The sequence below is a fragment of the Hetaerina americana genome, unplaced genomic scaffold (genome assembly GCF_022747635.1).
Source record: "Hetaerina americana unplaced genomic scaffold, ioHetAmer1.1.p SCAF_1, whole genome shotgun sequence".
Classification (NCBI taxonomy): domain Eukaryota; kingdom Metazoa; phylum Arthropoda; class Insecta; order Odonata; family Calopterygidae; genus Hetaerina; species Hetaerina americana.
In genome coordinates this window covers 4,505,079-4,529,810 of record NW_027286069.1, presented here as the reverse complement: position 1 = coordinate 4,529,810, position 24,732 = coordinate 4,505,079, and the positions used below count along the sequence as shown (strand labels likewise).

At 39.0% G+C, this 24,732-nt stretch overlaps 1 protein-coding gene across 1 annotated transcript in view; it reads right to left on the bottom strand.

The window, feature by feature from the left end:
• The window catches only part of dysc (whirlin protein dyschronic), a 209,279-nt gene that overhangs the window by 9,003 nt on the left and 175,544 nt on the right, over positions 1-24,732 (bottom strand). The window contains exon 10 of the mRNA XM_071590149.1: positions 3,060-3,140. Coding sequence (XP_071446250.1) covers positions 3,060-3,140 — 81 coding nt within the window. The remainder of the gene's footprint in view (positions 1-3,059; positions 3,141-24,732) is intronic.

The window sequence follows — 24,732 nt, the reverse complement described above, 5'->3', positions numbered from 1 at the left end:
TGTGACGTTAATTCTAACCAGCTCTAATTAATCACCTTAAAATTATTACAGACCATAAAATCCTATGAAAGAGCATACTACTTAGCGTTTTACAAAAAAATGAGTAATTAATTTCCATGTATTACTCCCCGTTAGTGCAAAAGTTAGAACGTCGTCAAGCGAAGAGATTTATGCAAAGGATATTATAAGAAAAAGATGTCTCTCTCATTGATTTAACTTTCACCAACAAGACAGGACAGTGTTGTCTGCATGTCGATAGGGGATGGATTACGAAGCAAGATAATAAGAACATGAATATTTACGGGGATATATTTCCTGGAAGTCACCACTGAATCAAACATGGCTCTATTGATGCTCACGCCCAACATCTTTTTTCCTCGCCGGCGACCAGTGTGCTATGCCAGCGATCGAATGCCTTTAAGTGCATTTACGGAATGAGAATTCCCTCGCGTGGTCAATTCCTCCCCTACCTTCCGTGATGCCCCTCATTCCACGCGAGCCGGGCGAATTCCGAGGCTCGGCCGAGGGGCACCACCTGGGAAAGAAGGGAGAGCAACAGGGCAATTCCTTCAACCCCCTCTCCCCACCCCCTTCTTCACGAACAAGTGAAGAACTGCCGCTTCCGGCCAGCCGCGTCGCAGTTTTGGCTCCATTCCTGCTGGAGACTGCTCGTGTAATTTGGCTGCGGTGACGATCGATGTCATCGCCGGTTAGTGTACCCGTACCGCCCGCCATCGTAATTCCGGCTGCCCTTCGCGGCAATGGCCAATTGTACCGGAAGCTCCTTCGTGGGTTTCGAAATTTAATCTGGGCAAGGAGCCGATGCGGGTCCGGAGTTCGACCTCCCTCCCTCCTGATACGTGGCGTTGAGTGATATTCTGAAGGGGGAGATAGGGAGGAAAGAAGGCCAAAAACAAATTTTTCTATTTGTGGTCACTATCATCTATTCGGGCGTATCCTCTTATTTATTTATGTAACCTACAAACCACCGCAAGGGTAGCAGGGGGTAAATATACACCAGAATAATTTTGCCCGAACATGACTCTACAGCGTTCGAATAATGCTATTATGATGCCCTATCGTTTGTGGAAAAAAATACATCTTAAATCTATCTGTTCCAAACTTCATCTCTTTAACTTTATTGACATGATCTCCCCTACCGTAGTACGATGGGGTTAATAACACATTATCAACATCACTGCTAAAGAGACTTCCTTCCAATTAATGCAAGAGCTTCAATCTGTAATTTAACCTTCGCTCCGTGAGCGGTTCTTAGCCTAGCTACTATAATAATTTGGATACACCACTAAGTTTATCATAACCACGTTTTAAACATCTAGCTCCTCTATGCTGCACGCGATCCGATTCGGCAATCAATCCTACTTCGTAAGGATCCCAAATACTTGCAACACATTCTCAATGAAGCCTAACCAGCGACAGATAACATTTCTCTTTGACCTTTTCATCACTTTTACCTAGTACTCTTCTAATAAATCCTAAGTTTTAGTTATCTTGTCCACATATTCCCCGTATAAGTTTCACCCAGGAGAGATCGTGAGTTAGGGTAACGCCTAGGTATTCAATCGGATCTACACATTCCATTTCGGTATTCCCGATGTAGTAGTCGTTCGAGAGGGAATTGCTCTTTTTCCAAAAACTTATCACTACGCACCTTTTAAAATTAAATTCTAATTGCAAAGTTTCGCACCAGCATTGCATTGATAACTCTGACTATTTACTTTCGTCAACATACGCGCAGATAATGAAGGTGGCACAAGGAAGGAGGTATATCACAGTAACGCATACTCCATGCTCGGGGGCATTAATTATTTTTTGCCTCAGTTGAAAATTGGAGAGTAAGCTATTTGGAATAATTATGGAGGCAGACTGTTGTACCAATCCTACTTCATCATTCCAATTTAAAATTGCGTAAAATTACTCTCTTCATTATTAAGAACATTAAAGAAACTCCCATAATATTTTGTGGCATAAACTAATGATTCATCATTGACGCGCACTGCAAGAATATACAATTTCATATCACATAACACAGTTTTTCCCATCTCCCTTTTGTAGAACTGAGGGTAAATCTAGAGGAAGAAAAAGCCAATACTTCATTTTATTCATGTTTCCTTGATTTATTTTTGACGAATGATTACTCTTTGTGATTGGTAAAAATATTTTTCATTATCTACCTCTTAGTTTATTTATTCCTTTCCCTTTTTTTCGAAATCAAAATTTTTAAACTGTACTCTTATTAATTTCTTTACATATTCACCGAGTGTTACAGTGTTCTGGAATTCAGAAACCTAAAATTAAGCTAGCGATATGTTAGAGGCAGAGAGAGATAAAGGGAAATTATGTTGGAGCAACGGTGAAAAAATAGCGAAGAGAAAATCCTAACGAAAAGAACCCGAAGTAAGATTAAGATCGGGTGAGGGATTATGTGTTGGAAGTATGTAATAGGAAGAGCGAGTGGGTAGCAAATGCTAGATTGGAACCAAATTATTTACTGGAGAAATGAAAACTGTAAAATATCGAATTACCATTACGATTTCAACTACAAAAACAAATTAGAGAGGATGTAAATGTTCGATGAGAAACCTCTATCCAAATAATCTGTGAAAAAAATGATAACTTCCTTCTTACACACGTGGGAGACCTTTCCATCTCCAGACGTGATTATTAAAACCACTATTTCAGATGTTAGTCGTGGACTTCATGACTTCCATGCAGGGCACATAATTTGACCAATAGCCAAGTTATAACTAACCCAAGATGGTTTATTTATTGAGTTAGTCCACCTACTTATTTATAATTAAAACATTCGTCTGAGCGTTCAAAAAAATACGCCGGACAAAGACTTTAGATATTTTCTTGTTTTTTAAAGTAGCTGTAAGTTAGTTTGAAGTATTTTGGGCGTATGCTTATACTAAACACTGAAAATGAGATATGTCATCCTTTCTAACCCCTAAACGAGTGACTAAATATCATGAGTGACCCCACACCACCCCTGGGGGTTGACAATATAGTTGGTGGATATAAGTATGAGGACTCACCGGTGGCCTTCCCCAGTACCACGATTTGACCCGCTGCGTCCAATCGCCGAGGTGAGAGCGGATGCCGTCCAAGTAGCCGCACTGTAACCGTAGAAGAAAAATGGGAAAGCGATTAGCGAGCGCGGGGGAGAAACTTGGGCGCCATGGGAAGGTTGCGAGGGAGCAGGAATGTCCTCGGAGTATCGGGGAGAGGTAGAGAGAGGGAGGGAGTAAGGGGGGATTGCAAAGGGGAAAGAGGGGATCGTGGTCTTCGCCAGGGGAGTAGGCGGGCGGGCAAGGCGGGAGACGGGGATGGCAAGCAACCCTGAGGGGCTGGATACTTTTTCCAGGGTGACCACTATCACGAGTCCTATTTTGGCATAGGGAAACCGAATCAGGGAGACCCATCAGTAATAAAACAAACCATCCTAACAAGCGCGGAAACGTCCCCTTTTCCTCCATTTTTATTTTAAATTAAATTATCTGGACAAAGTACTGTAAATTACATTAGGAATTTCTGAGTTGTACTTAGTTTCAATTGCATTCCATACGTTTCCTCATCACTGAAAATGGTGGGATAAATACTCAGAAATACTAAATCACAGGATACCCTTACCTAATTTGTTCCGAGAATTTCAAGACTTTCATCGCCATATACATACAAGAAATAACACCCCATATTCAGATTGAACGGTTCATATAAAAACCCGCTAAAACTAAAACCCACCACAATAGGCAACAAAATGTTTAATTAACTTTGAAAAATCATCTTTTGATTATTTAAAACAACGAAAAATTTAACATGAAATGAGATATTTAGAAAATGTATGCAATTTGAAAATACAAAAGTAACCTTTAAATTCAGTTTAAATAATATTGACAACAATTTACCGTAAATGGGCACTCATTGGGACTCGCCGGTCACATGCAGCATTTTTTTGGATTGCTGCGAGCGGCTGACATAATAGTACACTGTGCACCAATCTGGTGCACAGTGTACTACTGTGCTTGCAGCGCATGTGCCAATCCACGCTCACCGCTATACATATGCAATTATTTTCACGTGGATGACGTGTGAAACATGATCATGCTTTTGACCTCTGAACTACTTACCACACGATCTTATGAAAATTATATATTTGAATAATTTTCCAAAATTTATGCAAATGTCCCGAATGAAACCCGTACCATTCTCGTGATATCAGGTCACCTTGCGGTTTGAACCAACAATCGTCCTCTTTCTCGATCACATTTATTTTTCTTGAAAATAATCTACGTTCACTCTCTCCATCTCATATTTTCTCATCATACTACACATGCGCAAATACAACAAAAATACACTACATCTACAAAGAAACTACTTCTATTAACTCACAGTGTTAGAGAGATTGACTACAAAAAAGATATGCATGCACTTCAAATTAAATAATAAAATAAATATGCAGAATTTTGAGAGATACTCTGGTGTTGATTACAATGTTTCTTTGTTTCCCAGAACAGAATTGTGAAGTGTTTATTTCTGCTTCTGGTGTAACGCAGATATCCGCTAATTACCAAATGTCGTCGAAAAGAGAGTTGGATTTATTATAATAAACTATAAGAAAAAAAATCCCGGTTTTCATATTAAAATAGGATCTAACAACACAACATTCATTTTGCTTTCCGGTAGTTATTAATTTAATCATCGATACTTATTAATAGGGTTGAAGGGCAGCCATCATTATATCGCCATAAAAAGTCCTCCGAAGTTGGCTGTGGATATTCTCCTCTGGGATAAGTGGACAGTGCCAACTCTCATCTCAACGAGTATAATCAGCGACGTCATCAATCACCTTCAATGGTAACTTCTATACAGGTTTAACTGCACACTAAATGGTTTTGAAATCTGGCCGTTATGACCTTTAGAGTTCTATGAATATTGTATGACAAATTTAAAACTACTAGAAGGGAAATACCTACATTAAGTTAGGATAGGGTGGGTTAAATATAAGAGCCAAATAAGTAAACATATATATTTCCTAGGGTGACGTAATAGTGATTATGAGTTGATGATCATAGGTTACAAAAGATTGGCGGGGATTAAGGGAGGTAGCTGGTGTTTTGAAGTCACTCTGGGGCGAAGGACACCTTGGTTCATCCGATGGTGCGTTCAAGATTTAAAGAATGCCCCATGACAAATGCAGAGATGATCTCTGGCTTTGGAATCTGATCCTACGATTCCCGAACCGAACGCAATTTCAAGATGAGGCGGTTTACTGGAAAGAGAGAGAAAGGGAGCTGGTGATATTGGTGAAATTTCCATTTTCTGGCTCTTGGGATTCTTCAAGGTTTTTTGTCGAATTCTAATATCCCATACTTTTGCAAGTTTAAATTTTTCAAATTTATCAGCCAATAAAGCTCTGATTGATCGATCAAGTTTCCTTCGTTCTCTAAGATATTTCTCAGAATCCCTTGGTACTCACACAGAAATTCTGCCAATAAAACGTACTTTACTGGTTTGACTTTCAAATGTTTTGGAGTCAACTTTATTTTTACAATAAAATAATCCCTGTGCTTACAAATAAATTAAAAAAAAACTAAAACGGATGTCTAATGTGAATGCTTTGATTGTTAGTTTTGATCAGTAATAAGCACTAAATTTCACGGAAAACAATACGAAATTTCTTCGCTTTCAATTTTCATAAAAGCTAGTGTGTGATCGCACATTCAAATTTATATTCATGATGGCATTGATGATGATTAATTAAAAAGTTCATGAATCAGTTTCACTTAATATTATCGTGCAAAAAGAGTTAAACCGAGAACTTCTGAGAATACATATGTATATGAAGCGCACAGAATATATGAGGGATGTACATATTTTCTACGATTCTTTTTTCTTCAGTTTTCCCTCAAATTATGACAAGGTCTCGGTGAGGAATGACCGGAAAAATCGAAACGGAGAGAAATGTTTGAAGTGAATGGACAAGAAAGCTGCTCGACAGTTAGGCCGGAGTTGGCCAAACGCGCTCAATGACGTCCATGTCATCAATTACGGCGGCGGCGAGGTTGAAAGAGAGGAGATCACCCAACCAGGCGCACTGCAATCCCCACAAAAACGCCATCAATCAAAGGCTCACTTCAATGAGCAGCTCAGCGCTCCGGGGGAGACGAAGACGCCACATCCAATGCCACAGATGACCTGCTGGCTGAACTCCTTGGAATTACGCATTTGATTCGATTACGTACACTGCCTGGCATAAAGACGTATATTTTTTTTACATACGGTCATGATGATTAAAAAGATCGTGGAAACACATATGGGAGAATTTATCTCAGTTTTTGTTGATGCCATACTTAAAGAAATATTAATGTGTGTATACCAGTTTGTGCCAGTTTATAATGACTTTAGAATGTCGAATACTAAAGATCTTGCTTTTATCATACTTCTCTTATGTACAAAATTGAAAATATTACAAATTTCTCTTCTTATCCAATACTATTTACCCAAACTAATAATAATAGACGGCTAAAACTTACTTTCACTCCTCGCGTGTCTCCTCCTGAACGAAATAATCCGACCTCCAATTCCGCCTCTTCAGAAAACACAGAATAAATATTGCTTACGTTATATCTCGCATTTGAAGTAATTTGCAAAATATCTGTTTTCCGAATGAAATACTACCTTGAACAAAAAGTTCCCGGAATAACCACCGTGTGGCGCTCCCATCGTTCCGATTTGAGTTCTGTTTTTTTTGTTAAATTGGTACATCTGTTGTTGATATTCCCTTTAAATCTTAGTGTCATAACTTGACATTTGCAAAAGTTACGTAGCCAAGAGTACATCTATCTCTGTGTGTGTTGGCGATTTTTTACAATTGCAGAAATGGATTTAAATTTGCAACAACGAACTTGTATTAAATTTTGCGTAAAAAACGGATTTAGTGGCGCACGGACGTTGGAAATGTTGGAAAAGTGTTTCGGCAACGATTCTCTAAAAAAACGGTCGTTTACCAGTGGCACGAGCGGTTCAGAAGTGGTCGTGAGTCAATCGAAGATGATGAACGCAGTGGCAGACCATCGGCATCGAAAGTCGGTGAAAAAATTGATAAAGTAAAAGAAATGTTGGTCAATAACCGCAAATTAACCATCAGAGAAATAGCGGAGGACTTGAACATTGCCTATGGATCCGCCCAAGACATTGTGGTAAATGATTTGGGTTTCCGTCGTGTAGCAGCAAAGTTGGTGCCAAAAGACCTCAATTTCATGCAAAAAAGAGACCGTGTTGACGTCGCAAAAGACATGATTTGCGAGGCTGAATCCGATCCCACATTCATCAAAAGGATCATTACTGGAGACGAGACGTGGGTTTATGAGTACGACACGCAATCCAGACATCAGGCAAGTGAATGGCGTTCACCAAATGAGCCGAGACCAAAAAAACCACGTCGTTTTCAGTCAAAAAAGAAGGCAATGCTGACGGTTTTCATGGATTACAACGGTGTAGTGCATCATGAATTTTTGCCAGACAGTAAACAAAGAGTATTATTTGGGCGTTATGAGACGTTTGCGTGAAGCAATTCGCCGAAAGAGACCGGAAATGTGGTCAGAAAACCCGTGGATTTTGCACCATGATAACGCACCGTCGCACAGTGCTATCATTATTCGTAATTTTTTGACGAAAAATGCAACAAATACCATCCAACAGCCACCGAATTCACCTGATTTGGCTCCCTGTGACTTCTTTCTGTTCAATCGAGTTAAAAAACCATTACGGGGAACGCGTTTTAGCAGCCGAGAGGAAGTAATGGAAAAATCGCAGGAAGCACTGATGGACATACCGAAAACCGACCGTAACTTTTGCAAATGTCAAGTTATGACACTAAGATTTAAAGGGAATATCAACAACAGATGTACCAATTTAACAAAAAAAACAGAACTCAAATCGGAACGATGGGAGCGCCACACGGTGGTTATTCCGGGAACTTTTTGATCAAGGTAGTATTTTCTTCTATGAGATATTTTAGTCATACTAATATTAAAGAGTATATATAAAAACGGGAGGCTAGGTAATTCGACTAGGAGTTGAGCATGGTAAAATCTTAATTGATTACATGGAAAGGCGTAAGAGCTTTGACGAAAATAAAAATGCATTAAGATATTTTTCATTTCGTTTATAAAAATTGGGTACTTTTTCATTGCATTTGCGTTATTTTATATAAATTCGGTTTCGAATTCTCAAATTAACATTTAGAATTAACAATTGAGATTTCTGAGTTTTAATTATCTCGAATGAGTTACTAAAATACTACCTTGATCAAAAAGTTCCCGGAATTTATTCAGAAAATTAAAAATACAAGTTTATTCATCTAAATCTATATCGTCCCCTTCAAAGTAATCCCCATCGACTGCACAACACTTATGCCAGCGCTTGATCCAATCCTCGAAACATTTTTTATATTCGGTTTTCGGTATGTCCATCAGTGCTTCCTGCGATTTTTCCATTACTTCCTCTCGGCTGCTAAAACGCGTTCCCCGTAATGGTTTTTTAACTCGATTGAACAGAAAGAAGTCACAGGGAGCCAAATCAGGTGAATTCGGTGGCTGTTGGATGGTATTTGTTGCATTTTTCGTCAAAAAATTACGAATAATCATAGCACTGTGCGACGGTGCGTTATCATGGTGCAAAATCCACGGGTTTTCTGACCACATTTCCGGTCTCTTTCGGCGAATTGCTTCACGCAAACGTCTCATAACGCCCAAATAATACTCTTTGTTTACTGTCTGGCAAAAATTCATGATGCACTACACCGTTGTAATCCATGAAAACCGTCAGCATTGCCTTCTTTTTTGACTGAAAACGACGTGGTTTTTTTGGTCTCGGCTCATTTGGTGAACGCCATTCACTTGCCTGATGTCTGGATTGCGTGTCGTACTCATAAACCCACGTCTCGTCTCCAGTAATGATCCTTTTGATGAATGTGGGATCGGATTCAGCCTCGCAAATCATGTCTTTTGCGACGTCAACACGGTCTCTTTTTTGCATGAAATTGAGGTCTTTTGGCACCAACTTTGCTGCTACACGACGGAAACCCAAATCATTTACCACAATGTCTTGGGCGGATCCATAGGCAATGTTCAAGTCCTCCGCTATTTCTCTGATGGTTAATTTGCGGTTATTGACCAACATTTCTTTTACTTTATCAATTTTTTCACCGACTTTCGATGCCGATGGTCTGCCACTGCGTTCATCATCTTCGATTGACTCACGACCACTTCTGAACCGCTCGTGCCACTGGTAAACGACCGTTTTTTTAGAGAATCGTTGCCGAAACACTTTTCCAACATTTCCAACGTCCGTGCGCCACTAAATCCGTTTTTTACGCAAAATTTAATACAAGTTCGTTGTTGCAAATTTAAATCCATTTCTGCAATTGTAAAAAATCGCCAACACACACAGAGATAGATGTACTCTTGGCTACGTAACTTTTGCAAATGTCAAGTTATGACACTAAGATTTAAAGGGAATATCAACAACAGATGTACCAATTTAACAAAAAAAACAGAACTCAAATCGGAACGATGGGAGCGCCACACGGTGGTTATTCCGGGAACTTTTTGTTCAAGGTAGTAAGTGTGATCCTGTTTAATCTGTCAATTCCGAGCGAATAAGCACAACTAATGTAATGTTAAAAGCATTTACCGTCTCGCCACAGACCAGGTAGAGAGTACATAATCCATATACCGTCCATGAGTATCAATTTTCAAAGGGTTGGTGTTTTGTCATGCCCGTTTTCACCCGCAAAAGCGTTTTTGGTTTTATTTTTATTTTCCAAGTACTCTTTCCAGAATCTTGAGTACTCCAAAGAACAGAACGGCACTTTGAATGAAAAGGAGCTATTTATTGCGGATTCAAATTTCCTTTGATCAAGTTTACCACAGCGGTGGAGTGCTGAAAATTAAAGGTGACGGGGACATGAAACGAAGGCCGATTCTGACCAGTTCGCTTCTCATGGACGGATAAAAAAATCATTAATTGGATGGGAGCCCTCCGTCGGATTCAAAACTGGCTCTCTTTTCCCAGAAATGGGAAGGAAAATGCTCGGCTTGTGCTCGAGTGCGGCTGAGGATGAAATTACGACGTCGAGATGCGCAGGCCTTACGATTAAAGAAAGATAAAGATGGAACACTCATCCAGACAGAATCCCGAAATTTGAAACTTAGCTCTGTAAGTTTCCGTATTACACTCAATTCTCTGAGACACACATTTGACGACCAGGAAGGTAGTCCCTTCTTCTTTTGCCTTAAGGAAATACTATAGTTTTCATTACAGGAGTGTACATCTACGAAACGGTAATATGAATAATTTTGTGAAATAATCACGAGAGTGTTTTTTTAAATTTTTTGAAAGGGAAAGGGACTTATTTCGTTCCTCAAATATATCTTCTGGATTCGACATTTTTTTATACTATTCTCCATAAATAAAATTTTTCTTGTGACTCTTTGGAACTCGCCTGATCTTTTGTCCTTAATGGAAATCAAATTTAAAAAATCATGCTTTTAAACATATTTCGTCACTTGACTAATTAATACATAATTATTCCGCTATCAACAATTTTGAAGCAATCACAATCGAAATCTTGATGCTATCCAAATTTTGCTTCAGATGAATATTTATTTTATCTGATTTTTTGAAAAAAGGTAATGAAAATTAGGATGGAATTGGTGTGCAATGATATTATTTAAAACGAGATGTAATGTGTTCGAATAAAAGTGAAAATATTTAGGCATATTTGATCCTTAAGGATCATTTTATGGTTCGATGGATCTGGGTCAAAGACGCACATATCACATGGTATAAAACTTCAAATACTGTGGAAATTTAATTGAAAAGAATTCATTCCATTCACAGCCAGGACACCAATCAGGCTAAAATGGCTATTTGTCTAGCATTTTAGCCGATTTTCATTCAACAACTTTCAAAAGTTAAATTTGATCGCTGCTTAAATATTTTTGATGAAAAAATCTGCATTATCGCAGGAATAATGGAAGCCATTAAAACCTCTACGGCCTACCCTCTTGATACTGGAAATCCGGATGTACAATGAAAGGTTTCTATACCGCATCTGTTTTGGCATATATAATCTTCGGCTATCTATAAAAAAATTGTACGAGCTACTTAATATCACAATCACCTCTAAAAATTCATTCTGGGGAAGATATCTAAAACTCATATTTAACATATATATATTTCTGTTTGATTTGAACAAAGTAATTTGTTACACTATTAATGTAACAAAGGCATTGACATACCTGCATTCGAACATTACTACCAAGATCGTTTCAAGTAAGAGTTTATATATATATATATATATATATATATATATATATATATATATATATATATATATATATATATATATATAATATATATATATGGGAAGGATTATGTATTTTAAACAAGAAGAAGACGACGATAAGATATACGAGTATCGTATGGCCTAGGCAATATTATTTCCTATACATTAATTATAATACGATTTTGATATATCTATCAGGTTTTAGAACTTTTCCAGAAATATTTTCTCATGGACAGACAATTGAAGTAACAATTTGGGGAAGTCCAGTTCTAGGAAGATGCAGCAAAATATAAAGCCTCTTTTCTTGGGTAACCAGGTAGATAAAAATTAATTTTGGAACGGATTTGCCGATGTGAAGGGAGAAATGAAAGAGAGTTTGAGGACTGTGAAGCATTGAAGTTGACAAATTGCAACTCAACGAACGAAATGAAATCTTCAATGACAATGGGTGGAAATGTACTAGGAGGTACACACTAATAGAGAGTAAATTCTTGAATTAAAATTCTTGAATTGAATTCTTTTATTGAAAAGTTGGAAAACAAATGGCGAGTAGGGATGAGATTTATTGCGGAATAAAATAATAGAATCACCCGAGGAACCAAATAGGTATATGGAATCATGTCCCAATAAAAATGCATATAGGAAGAGAGATGATGTCATTGGCTGAGTAACAATACCAACCTTTCAAAAACATTTAAAGTTGTTGTGAAGCGGTTGCCGAGTGAAAACAATACCAACTGTTAGAGGTGAAACAAGAATTAATTAGCTGAACTTGGAGGAGGAATGTCGTGAGGAAACGTGGGGTTGTCATTCAATAAAATCACTTACTGTGCGGTGTAGAACAGAAGTTGAATTAAATAATTTTTGGAATTATTTGTCTGGATATCGATGTCAAGAATAAGAAGAATCTTTGTAAAATGAAATGAACATTATTGGTTTTCAAAGAAAAAATCTTATTTAGGTATGCGTACGTAAATAATTGGTGATTATGACGATTACTCATTTCAATATAATTCCCCCAGCTGAATATCAACTGGGTTTCGGCTGGTATATTTTATGGAGTAGGCAATAGATTTCGCTAATTATTCTGTCCGTTGCACAAATGATGAGGCCATTTAAGTCACCCACGTGAGGTTGCAATTTACGAGTCAAGGAAATAATGCAAAGGGCTCTAAGCCTAGGGAATGCATCCCCGAAATGTACGGTCATCTATCTTAGGCTGAGCTACTGTGACCTAGTTTAACGAAGTGCATTTATATTTGCCTCTTAGTTTTAGAAATGTGACAAATGAACTTTGGGTTGAAAAGTTATTACCCGAACTTTTGTGCCATCAAATCCGAGAGATAATTGTTTGGAACCCTCTAGGAGGTAGGAGGGGGAGATCGATGGATTGGCGTCGGCGTTGGAATGTAAGTGTCCAGTACAGTACCAAGTCCCAATCATGCCCACAAATGGATCATTAGCGTTTTTTCAGATGATGAAAAGCATTTGAAAAATTGTACGCAGGACATATAGTTGCAACAGGATAACGCACTACCTCTAACCTAATACCTCTACCTCTAACTACTATGTCTCGACTTATAAATCAATGTACAAAAATTTGTACCGATGCGAAATTGAGACCTAGGGATTCAAATCATAATTTTACAATTCAATCATATTTTTACTACTGTAATGTCTGCTTAGCAAAAATTTATTAGTATGACTCGCTAACCTATTTAAACAGAATCACATAACCCATAAGGAACTAAATGCTTTCACCCCATTCAGGTGTCATTTGAATAATGAAGCTCGCCGTATCAGTAAAAACGGTTATGGAAGCATAGTAAAGTTATTATTATTTTAAAAATGGATTGGCCGCAACGTCACGAAGCTAGAATTGTGTTCGCTGAACACCTATACTTGCTCTCCATTGTCATTCAAATTCATCGGACTGTATCTTTTTCGGGATAAAATGTGTGAATATGATCGTTTCAATGGCTGACCCGATTGGATTAAATTTAAAATCATCGCTCATAGGACTTATTACAAACGTTTAAGAATGGAAGGCATAAAAATAGAGTGGAACTTATCTTACTGGAGCGCGAAATTGCCTTGCATTGCAGTAGGATCAAATTCGTAGGCCGTCAAGTCATTTGTCAGGTCGGTCGTCGTGAGGATGGGGAAGGGGGAGGGGAGCGAAGCGAATCTGACGCCGGAGGGACGAGCGGCCATCTCCCGGCCTCGATTCTCCCTTCTCCCCCCACCACCCCCAAAACTTCCTCCCCCACCCTGCACCGAGCCCGAAATGATTTTGCTCCATCCTCGGCGTGCGGGGGAAGGAATGAATGCCTCCAGTGCTCCACACTAGTTCATGCGGGAGAGATGATTCCGCGGAACAGCCACGCTCCAGTTTGCGTTCTCACCCTACTTGGCCGAATAATAATAATAATAATGGCGTCGACAACAACAGTTACTCTCGCCGGGTCGTAAAGCCTCGTGCCCCCATTCGCACGTTTTGGTAATCTCGGGACGGATGTTGAACACGTTTGCGCACTATGGAAACGCAGGATGGAGGATAGATAAAGGAACTTCTCGGCGTTAGAATTAACTTGAGCTGACTCTCACTTTCATCTCATTGCAAGGATCAAGAAGGTGAGAGTAGTGCACAGATTGAGATAAATGAAATGGATAGTCTTCCAAGACGACGAGTAGCTAATAGAAAGCATTTCTTCCGCGTAGAGTAAGTTCTAAAGACCAAAGAATATACCGTAATCAAAAGGTTGATGAAAAAAATGTTCCTCGCATTTATTTTAAAACTAAAAAGTTATCTACTCTAATAAATATAGTAAATTAAGATTGACACGTTAATAGGACACTCGAATTAAATTATGAAACGGTCGAAAACTAGCAATTCACACAATATACAAAATAGACCATCGAGATAAAATATAAAGAAATTTGATTTCAATGAAATAAGATACTTCATTATTTGTTTTTCCTTTGTTCACGCCATGAATTACAAGAATTAATAGTACGTCACGAGAATATATGTAAGTGATCACACTGTTTAAGATCACATTGTTCTTCATGATCGATTACTTTCGCTTCATTCAAGTCTTTCATTTCAAAATACTAAAATGAATTCTTTTTTAATGTCTCCATTAACTAACGGGCCGATGAAACCACTTGCTCGAGTGCCTTACTGGTGGCTGGCAGGGCAGCGCCTAAACGAAGGACATTGAATTATCGTAACACATCTCGGGACGATCGTCTGTCACTAGTAATATTGACTTTGACGTTGATAGTTTTAGAAATTACTGTTGACATTTTGAGACAAACATAAGCGACTCCATTCCATAGCGTTAAAAGCATTGTTAAAAGAATTATTTTTAGAACATATCTTTTTAGATCATACATTTTTCAAAATACTCACATTTTATTCGGAAAATGAGAACTACAGTGGGTCCATCAACGAGTTGAAGCGAATAGCAAATACGTTTAATATAATAAAGAAACTTATTTAGAAAGATAAACATAAGGAATCATCTGGAGTACCCTATATCGGACACGGATTGAGACTGGGTGAGCTTTAGTCCACTTTACACGTTTCTTTGTTTCAATGCACAAATAAAGTTATCGAACCTCTATGCATTCAATTACATAATTAAATTAAGACAATATCACTCATTTAAATTATTTTCTTATATACCTGCCGTTTTCAATCTGCGTATCTCAATGATAGCGTCACGGCACCAGAAGGGAAATGCATTAAGAGGAGGCAGTCAATTGATGAGGGTGATGGCAAATTTTCTAACATTGCAACATTGTATTGATTGGAAAAAGGATAATTTAATGCTATCCCATTATTCAAAATGTCCCGGGAATTATTGAACGCGATGTATTTTGGGATGCGCAAGGTATAATTAACATCGGCTACCTTGAAAAGAGAAAATCTATCAATAGCGACATTACATTGTGTCATTGGCGCTTTTGAAGGACGAAATCGCAAAACATGACCACACATGAAGGATGAAAAAATCAATTTTCATCAAGACATTGCACCGTTCCGCAAATCAATGAAAACAATGGCCAAATTGAACCAGTTGGGTTTCAACCTGTTTCCCCAGCCTCCGAACTCTCCAGATTCAGCCCTCAGCGACTACTGGCTGTTTGGAGATCTCAAAAAGACGCTCCAGGGAAAAAAATTGCCTCGAATGAGAAAGTCATCACTGATAAACATAAGCTTATTTTGAGGACAGGGAAAAATCATTTCACAAGGGAAAAGTTAGATAAGCATTAAAATGATTGTATAGCTCTTAAAGGTGATTATGTTGATGAATAAAAGTGAATTTTGCGAAACAAATGCTGTGTTCTTAGTTATTCCCGGGACTTATTGAACGATGGGTTGAATATTTATCTTTTTGTGAAATGTCTGTGTGGTACAATGTTCATTGATTTAGGTTAGGCATTGCATCAGAGGGAGCCGTTTCACGTTGAAGCATTTTTAATTCGCCTTCGCACGCTTCTGATGATGTAAAACGAACCCCTTTGTGTTTATTCACATTGAGAAACAGGAAACGGTCGCATGGAGTCGCATTTCCGAACCATTGAAAGGATGTAAAACACATTTCAAATTGATTGTCCCAATATATTTGCAATTTTGCGGAACATACCGCGCATAAACACATGCAACTCGTTCAATTTTTCTGTTACCAACATGTCGGTGGCACCCGATGAAATTTTCAATATTCCTGACAGTGCTCTTCACGGTATTCGACAATATTCTCTCTCGATTGCAACCGCTGTGTAAATGTTTATTTACGTAAAGGAAGTGATTTTAAGGCCCCGTTCTCCCGTCCCATGAAATTGCTTCCCTTCTGTAGATATTTCAAACCATCTAGTATTTCTAGTTGCGCCATAGGGAAGAACACACTTTAACTGTTTCCTGTGGCATTTTTTATTGGACGATATTTACGCATTTTCAGACAAAAAGCAAGGTTTAGATTCAGTGTCACACAGTGTACTAACGATAAAAAATAAAAATTAAAATTTTGCAAGCATAGCAAAAATTCGAAATTTTGTGAATAAAAAATTTATGATCAATACACTGAATATACTGAATAGCTCTCGTACATTGAGGCAAATAATGTGTTTTAATTTCCTTTAACAAAACGTTGCACGCCCAAATTTTTTCCTCCTAAAATCCTCCTACCACGGAAGATCTACCGCACGCCTCTTAAGAAAATGGAAAGAAATTGATTCAAGAGGTTGGGTTCCCAAACGGAGAAACATTTCAGAAACAGACGGAGTCGAACACACAAGAACCACCAACTCGTTTTCGCTGATAAATTCTTAGGAGAATAAAAAAACGACAAGACGTACTCCCTCTCACGCACGGATTTAAATGAAACCCTAAGATGGTTTTGAAGTGTCATTCCTGCCACCACCCGACGTCACTGTAGACTCAAAACGAGCGCTTCGAAAGGGGTAAGGACGCGTCTCCTTCCCCCCCCCCCCGGACCACCACTTTCGGAGCACAACGGGAACAGAGCGTCGAGAGAGAATGCCAGCGAAACATCATTTTTCTCGCGGGAAATTCTTTCCTTTAATATTTTTTTCACGGAGTGGAGGAAGACAAACGCTCGCCAGACACCAGAAGAGAAAGAGAGAGAGAAAGAAGAAAGGGGGTGGGTGTCTGGCGGGTGGGAGGGAGTCGTTCGATGCTTTCGCTGAACGCAGGCCAATTTTTACCGCTTCGCGTAAAACTTGAATGAAAACGAAAATTTACCCGACGAAAGTCAGGAGGGAGGGAGAGGGAGGAGGATAGAGCACGGGGAGAAATTTTTGGCGGAAGTCTCGGAAGCGCTCCCAAAAATCGACCAAGGGACGAAAATGAAGGGCTTTTCACGGCCAATGGAGAGGATAATGACGGGCAGGTATTTCTTTTTTCCCCTGTGTTCCTCTGAGCAAAGCTTACTTTTTAGAACAAAACGGAGACAAAAGCATACCGTTCGTGCATACATTTACTTGGAGAATGCTCGGAAAAAGGCCAGTTTTGCTCCAGAAAAGGAAGAAAATCTGCAGCCATAATGACGGGCTCGGAACTCGATCATTGTTTCTCTAATTGATTATTTCTCTGTTTTCGGCTGACACGTGTTTGACTCATGCCCAATCAAATGTTGTCTCATCTCTCACAGTGCGAGAAAGAAACCGGGGAGTTTATGATAAAGAAGCGGATTTGACATTTAATGTTATAGGGGTCACTATTTAAATGTTCATGATTTTGCATCCCATTCTAGGAATGCCTGTGGTTCTTTGTTGTTGTTTGTTTGTGATGACGAAAGGTTTGGGGAGAAAAAAGTCAGCGAATCTATTATCTAGGCGACCGACTTCTCAATTTTATCTCTTAGTTCAGATGAATGCTGCCCTGCAGGTCTTGACTCATTTTCTCGATACCGAAAGTGAAATTCTCTTTTGAAATTGAGTGACTCTTATTATAAAGTTTTATTTTTCACTTCAATAGTTCCCCATTGCTCTTTGCAATACTGAATAACATTTCTTTGAAGTCATTAGGACTCAAATTACCCTCTCCTCATAATTTCGTTAGCCACAAGATTCATTCGTTATTGTAACATGTCTCAATATGTATACACACACACATTTAAATATAGGAACCCGCCATATGGCAAAAATATATTAATTCATATGGAAATAGATATTTATACGCGTTCCTATCCCTTTTCCTTATATCTATTTCTATGTAATTAAATATATATATATATATATATATATATATATATATATATATAAGAAATATATATATATATTTTTTTTTTCCAGGTGTAAAAAGTATGAAATGCGGATTTCAGACAACAAATGGTGCACCAATGCATTTTGTGGTACAAACATTTTGACCATTATGCCATTTTGTTGTGCCATCAACAAGTGTCAGCCGCGCATGAGTGATTAATAGAAAAAGTGTTTGCATAGTGTTGTGTTGTTGTGTTGAATTATGTCGTAATTTATACCATATAAAGTGTATTCGTGGACAGCATTAATCTTTCGTTATCATTTGAAGAAAACTGCTGCTGATTCATGGCGAGTACTTCGTGAAGCCTATCTATGGTGAACATGCTCCATCGCTAGATAAGTGTGAACGATGGCTTCGGCATATCCTAAGTGGTGAATTTGACGTTGCTGACAAGGAACGCGGAAAATCGCCTAAAAATATGAAAAAATTGCTCGATAAATGGTTCGCGGCAAAAGGGAAAGATTTTTACTGGCGTGGTATCCATAAAATGCCCAAAAAATGGGGAAAATGTCTAACTAGCAATGGAGCATACTTTGAATAAAACTCTTTTTACATTTTTCTGAATTTTTATTTTAAAATAAATATGCATAATATATATAATATATATTAGAGCATATTATATATATATATATATATATATATATATATATATATATATATATATATATATATATATATATTAGAGCATCGACCCGGTGTTTAAGTCCCCGTCAAGAAAATATTTTTGTCCTTGTGATCTGCTCGATTCCGCCTTCCCCACCTCTCCTGTGTCCGGCCTTTTTTGTGTTCCTATTTCTTTTCCTTAAACCTATTTCCATACGAATGAATATTTGTTCGCCATATTGCGGAATTGTTTGTATGTCTATTTATATGCATATACACATACACACACACAAGACCAAAGTACTGCATTATTTTCGTTCAAACATTATTGTCGACCTTTATTTCACAACCTCACGCGAGAAATTCATAGTTTTGCTGAGTCAAAAGCATTGACAACTTTCAGATTTCAGTTATCTTTTCCCACACTTGCTTTTGAAGTCTACGTATGGGATTAACGCGAAGGCACACTTCGGAAACCTTGGCCTCATTATTCCGTGTTCTCTTAAATGTGGTCGCCTTCAATAAATCGATGAGCAACGGCACTGGGTTTTAATTAGTCTCCGTGAAACGCCAGAAAGAAAGCGGCATAATAAGGCGGAAAGGAAGCCCCGAGGACAAGAGTATTTTTATCTAACGGAATGATGCGTGGGAAATTGACAAATAATGGCCGTTTCATTTTCACAATAATAATGAGTGATGGGAGCGAGGACAGATGTTATGCGAGGCAATGATTTCGCATCCCTTTAATTAAGAGACTCACGAGAGACACGGCAATATGCCAAAGCTGCTTTTAATGGATATAGGTTCATCAGCAGAGCTTAAATCAACTCGGGGCATTATATTCTTAGCAAAGTGTCCTTTATGGTTATCTAGAACTTCGTAATTATTTTCTTTCCCGTACTAATAGCCCTCCAACGAGGGAGCACGTCACGCTCTAAAGAGGGAAAGTTATGTCTCCTTAACTTGGTAAGTTTGACCAATCTCTAATGAGTGCGACTTAATGGTTGGGTATTGGAAAATTAAGCGATAGAAATGGCTAAAATATAATTATCGCCAACCAACCCAAACATTGCGACCGACCCTGTCGTTTAAAAATACCTTTGACCACTTGTAAAAATATTTTTCCTCCATTAATTTCTAAAACTATCTATCAATAAACATAGTCACTAATCTGAAGGACAATTTTATAGGTGATGGGGTGATTATCTTCCCGCCATCCCACCATTTTACAATTGAAGATTCAGTCTGCAACAGCACGTTCTGGACTTTAGTGCGTGCTTTTCTGTCTGTTAGTTTTGGCCGTAGGCAGAAAGGCATGAGATCCTATTACTATCCTTGAGGTTTTCCTGAGTAAAGAAAGACAATTCGATTCCTAAATGAGTAACAGAACGAAGATCAAGAATTCGCTGCAAACCTCTTCGATGCATCATGTATATTAGACCGTACCAGAATGGCCAAACGTTTTTTCCGCAACAATTTGGGGCATTGCAATGAGCGATTTTGACGAATTCTTCAGAGGCCATCTGCCATTTTTTACTAAGAGACTAAGGAAAAAGGGAACAGATACAGGCATGCCTTTCAACATTCTACGTCTACTTTGAAACATAGAAATGAATGTCCCCAAGATCGAGGTCACAAAGGGATCCCGTTAGATAATCAACCGCACGAGAGTAAGTTGTAAGTGAATCAGTTTCATTCTTAAATTAAGCTTAAATATTGCAGAATTTGTCATTAGAAAGCCACTGGCAGTTAATCTATAGGAAATCTGGCCACTGATCATCTGATGTTTCAAAAAGTGATGTCTCAATGACCCACTTTTACCTCTCATGTAAGGCCAGCATAGATCTCCTATCGGTCTCGGTCAAGCATTCTATTTTCCTGCTCGAGTACCGAACGGAATGACCTCGCCAATAATTATGAATTTCTTAGTACAAAAACGAAAATAAAAACGGTTTGGCGCAGCGAAGTGCGGGATCATTGGGAATAAATGCGAGTACCAATCGATTGCCCGCCGCACAAGGCTTTTGGCTCGAGTTGAATGTTTGTTTCCCGTTCAACGAACCGAGACATCTGATGAGATAGACCACGCTCCCCTCTTCCGACTTCGCGAGTGAGGACGAGCAGCTTGCGATATCTTTCTCTTGCTTGTTTGAAGAGAAACAAGCTTCCCAAATCAAGTGACGTTACAGGATTAGCATGAATGTATCTCTCAGAAAAGTCATCACTTTCTCCTTCGCGGATACTTAAAGAAGCAGGAATAAAAGACTCTATTCGGATTGTACTTAAAAAGGCTATCTGTCGGAAAATTGATAGAAGTAAATAATTTCCATTCCAGGTGACATATTTCGTGTGGCTTATTATAAGCAAGTCTTTTGTGTTTTGATCCGTGGGAATATCAGGGCAGCCAGAAACTCGTACTCCCATTATGACTATGTGAGGACTGAGTTCCATGCACAGTAAGTGAGAGTCGGAAGACACTTTTCCCTTTATTTTCTCAGAAAATATTGTTTATGAGTATATTGATACTTAGGAATGTCTGCTCTTGACATATTATCTTCTTATAGACATTCTTTTCGTACAGCTATTTTAATGACAGAGCGGCTTGAGAATGTAATTAAAGAACTCCATTATTGACAAAGAGATTTGCAAATTAACGAGTTGATCTATTGTGCGCCTCTTCATTTCAAATTACCCAACGTTCAAGAACACATTTTGAATGTAATTATGAAATTCATCATCTGGAGAAAAAGAACAACAAAATTACATCTCGGTGGTATTATTTTCCGCATTTAGACTCTACGGATGCAAAATTGGAAATGCTCTTGAGCCCATTAGATGTAAACATTCTGGTCAGATCATTTATTGCGATATTTAGGATAAGTGGTACTGGAAAAAAGCTAAGAATTGGATAAAAAGAGCTAAGACTTAATCGACCTATAGTAAAAGTTAGTTATATTATTGGTTTTGACTCACATAGTAGTAACTAGAACTGCTGGAATGCTCGACGCTTTCGGCTTGACAGCCCAGCCGTTAATTTGGATTGAAGTATTATATCAACGTATGCATGATGACAAATTTTTTTCCTAAGAACTCCTTTCAAAATGGCATAGAATGCAGGCTTAAGCACCAAATGAGTTAACATTCCATCCAGGATGGTTCCCCACGTTGTTTCATAAGAAAAGCAGTGAGGACCGGTAGACACTTGTGTCACTTTTATGAATATCATTCTAGCATCCTCTATATTGTGGTAATGGGTACCCAAATGTTAATTATTAAATAACCGCGCCATCGTCAACTAATTACGTGAAAATAAGAATATTTGTTTACATTTCAATGGGTACTTAACGACATTGAAAAAGCAAACGACACTTTCACAGGCGATTCCGAAATCGTTCTTATCATTGATTTTTTTTAAGTGCTACTTTGGCTTTATTCAAGGCCGAAATTTTATTTCGATGATTTTCATTTGGAATTTTATGCTTTGATGGCGTCAGCTTTCGAAATTGTCACGGACCACTCATTGTGATGAAGGGGCGGTGATCGTTCCTCATGTGGATGGTGAAATCACGGGGGGCGGTGCGGATTTGGAAAGGGAGAAGGGACAAGGGTCACGGGGCGCCAGAGTAAGTAGAGGCGCCACAGCGAAAATGGAAACGAAAATGATTGCGTCACAGAAAACGGGTTGAAAAAAACTACTGCGGTTTCTCCGATTGAATTGCGCGCGGGATGAGCGCCGCGGCAGAGGAATGATTTAGAGAGGATAGGGTCAGAGGGGGTGAGAGGAGGGGGAAATTCGTCAAAATTTGTTCCCTTTGGGGGCGGGGGCCGAGATAGGTCTGGGGCGGTGGAAGCGGCGAACGTGCCTCGGGGAATGGGAGGAGGAAATGAGAGTCGGAAGCCCTGGGCGGTCTCGTTGAATGGAGGAAACTTGTTAATCGATTGTTGGTTTTGGGGCCGCCCCGGATACTACGGCCGATTACGAAAAGGGTATTGAATATCAGGGTGTTTGGGTTTGTGTACGCGACGCGACCGTGCATGCGCGTCCTCGCCCCATTGTTGCCCCACTCCATACACCCCTGAATCGTGTAACTGTCGTTGTTGAACAAGATGAGCATCGACTCCCCGCAACGCAAAAAAATGACATGGTTCGAAGAAGCAACGGGAAGAACAGTCCTCCTGTCACGTCCCTTCGCGTCTAGGATCGCGGCTTTTTCCACTCCCGATTTTTACATTTGCGCGTTCTGAACCAGGATGCATTCCCAACCCTTCATTTTTCCCTCTGTAAAAAGTATGTATGTGGGTGTGTCTGTGTGGGCGTAAAAATATATGAGTATTGGAATCTGTTTATTTTTCCATCTTCAAATGTAATCATGCTTTTTTCAAAATACGCTGACAGGTTCCTAAAAGTTATTATTATTGGTAATTTATTAGCTTAAGTAGGTTAAAAGATGGACACAAACTATGCCACAGTACAGTAATAAATACCCTTGCCTCTCCTTATAAAATCACACCCTGACATCCAACGCCACAACAAACCCTTCTTCAGTTCCACATTCTTCCTATCCCCCTTCAGTCCCTTCAACATTTCTAGCCCACTCCTACCCCTTTCTTACTTGCTTCAAATTTCTCCCCTCTATCACAAATGTGAACATCCCCTTGCCAAACAAAATGCTTTGCATCCATCCATCTGGCCTAATTTAGATTCCTCCCAACAAACCCCTTTCTTCCCCCACCATGAGTAGCACATCCTCATTTACTACCTTGATCAAAAAGTTCCCGGAATAACCACCGTGTGGCGCTCCCATCGTTCCGATTTGAGTTCTGTTTTTTTTGTTAAATTGGTACATCTGTTGTTGATATTCCCTTTAAATCTTAGTGTCATAACTTGACATTTGCAAAAGTTACGTAGCCAAGAGTACATCTATCTCTGTGTGTGTTGGCGATTTTTTACAATTGCAGAAATGGATTTAAATTTGCAACAACGAACTTGTATTAAATTTTGCGTAAAAAACGGATTTAGTGGCGCACGGACGTTGGAAATGTTGGAAAAGTGTTTCGGCAACGATTCTCTAAAAAAAACGGTCGTTTACCAGTGGCACGAGCGGTTCAGAAGTGGTCGTGAGTCAATCGAAGATGATGAACGCAGTGGCAGACCATCGACATCGAAAGTCGGTGAAAAAATTGATAAAGTAAAAGAAATGTTGGTCAATAACCGCAAATTAACCATCAGAGAAATAGCGGAGGACTTGAACATTGCCTATGGATCCGCCCAAGACATTGTGGTTAATGATTTGGGTTTCCGTCGTGTAGCAGCAAAGTTGGTGCCAAAAGACCTCAATTTCATGCAAAAAAGAGACCGTGTTGACGTCGCAAAAGACATGATTTGCGAGGCTGAATCCGATCCCACATTCATCAAAAGGATCATTACTGGAGACGAGACGTGGGTTTATGAGTACGACACGCAATCCAGACATCAGGCAAGTGAATGGCGTTCACCAAATGAGCCGAGACCAAAAAAACCACGTCGTTTTCAGTCAAAAAAGAAGGCAATGCTGACGGTTTTCATGGATTACAACGGTGTAGTGCATCATGAATTTTTGCCAGACAGTAAACAAAGAGTATTATTTGGGCGTTATGAGACGTTTGCGTGAAGCAATTCGCCGAAAGAGACCGGAAATGTGGTCAGAAAACCCGTGGATTTTGCACCATGATAACGCACCGTCGCACAGTGCTATCATTATTCGTAATTTTTTGACGAAAAATGCAACAAATACCATCCAACAGCCACCGAATTCACCTGATTTGGCTCCCTGTGACTTCTTTCTGTTCAATCGAGTTAAAAAACCATTACGGGGAACGCGTTTTAGCAGCCGAGAGGAAGTAATGGAAAAATCGCAGGAAGCACTGATGGACATACCGAAAACCGAATATAAAAAATGTTTCGAGGATTGGATCAAGC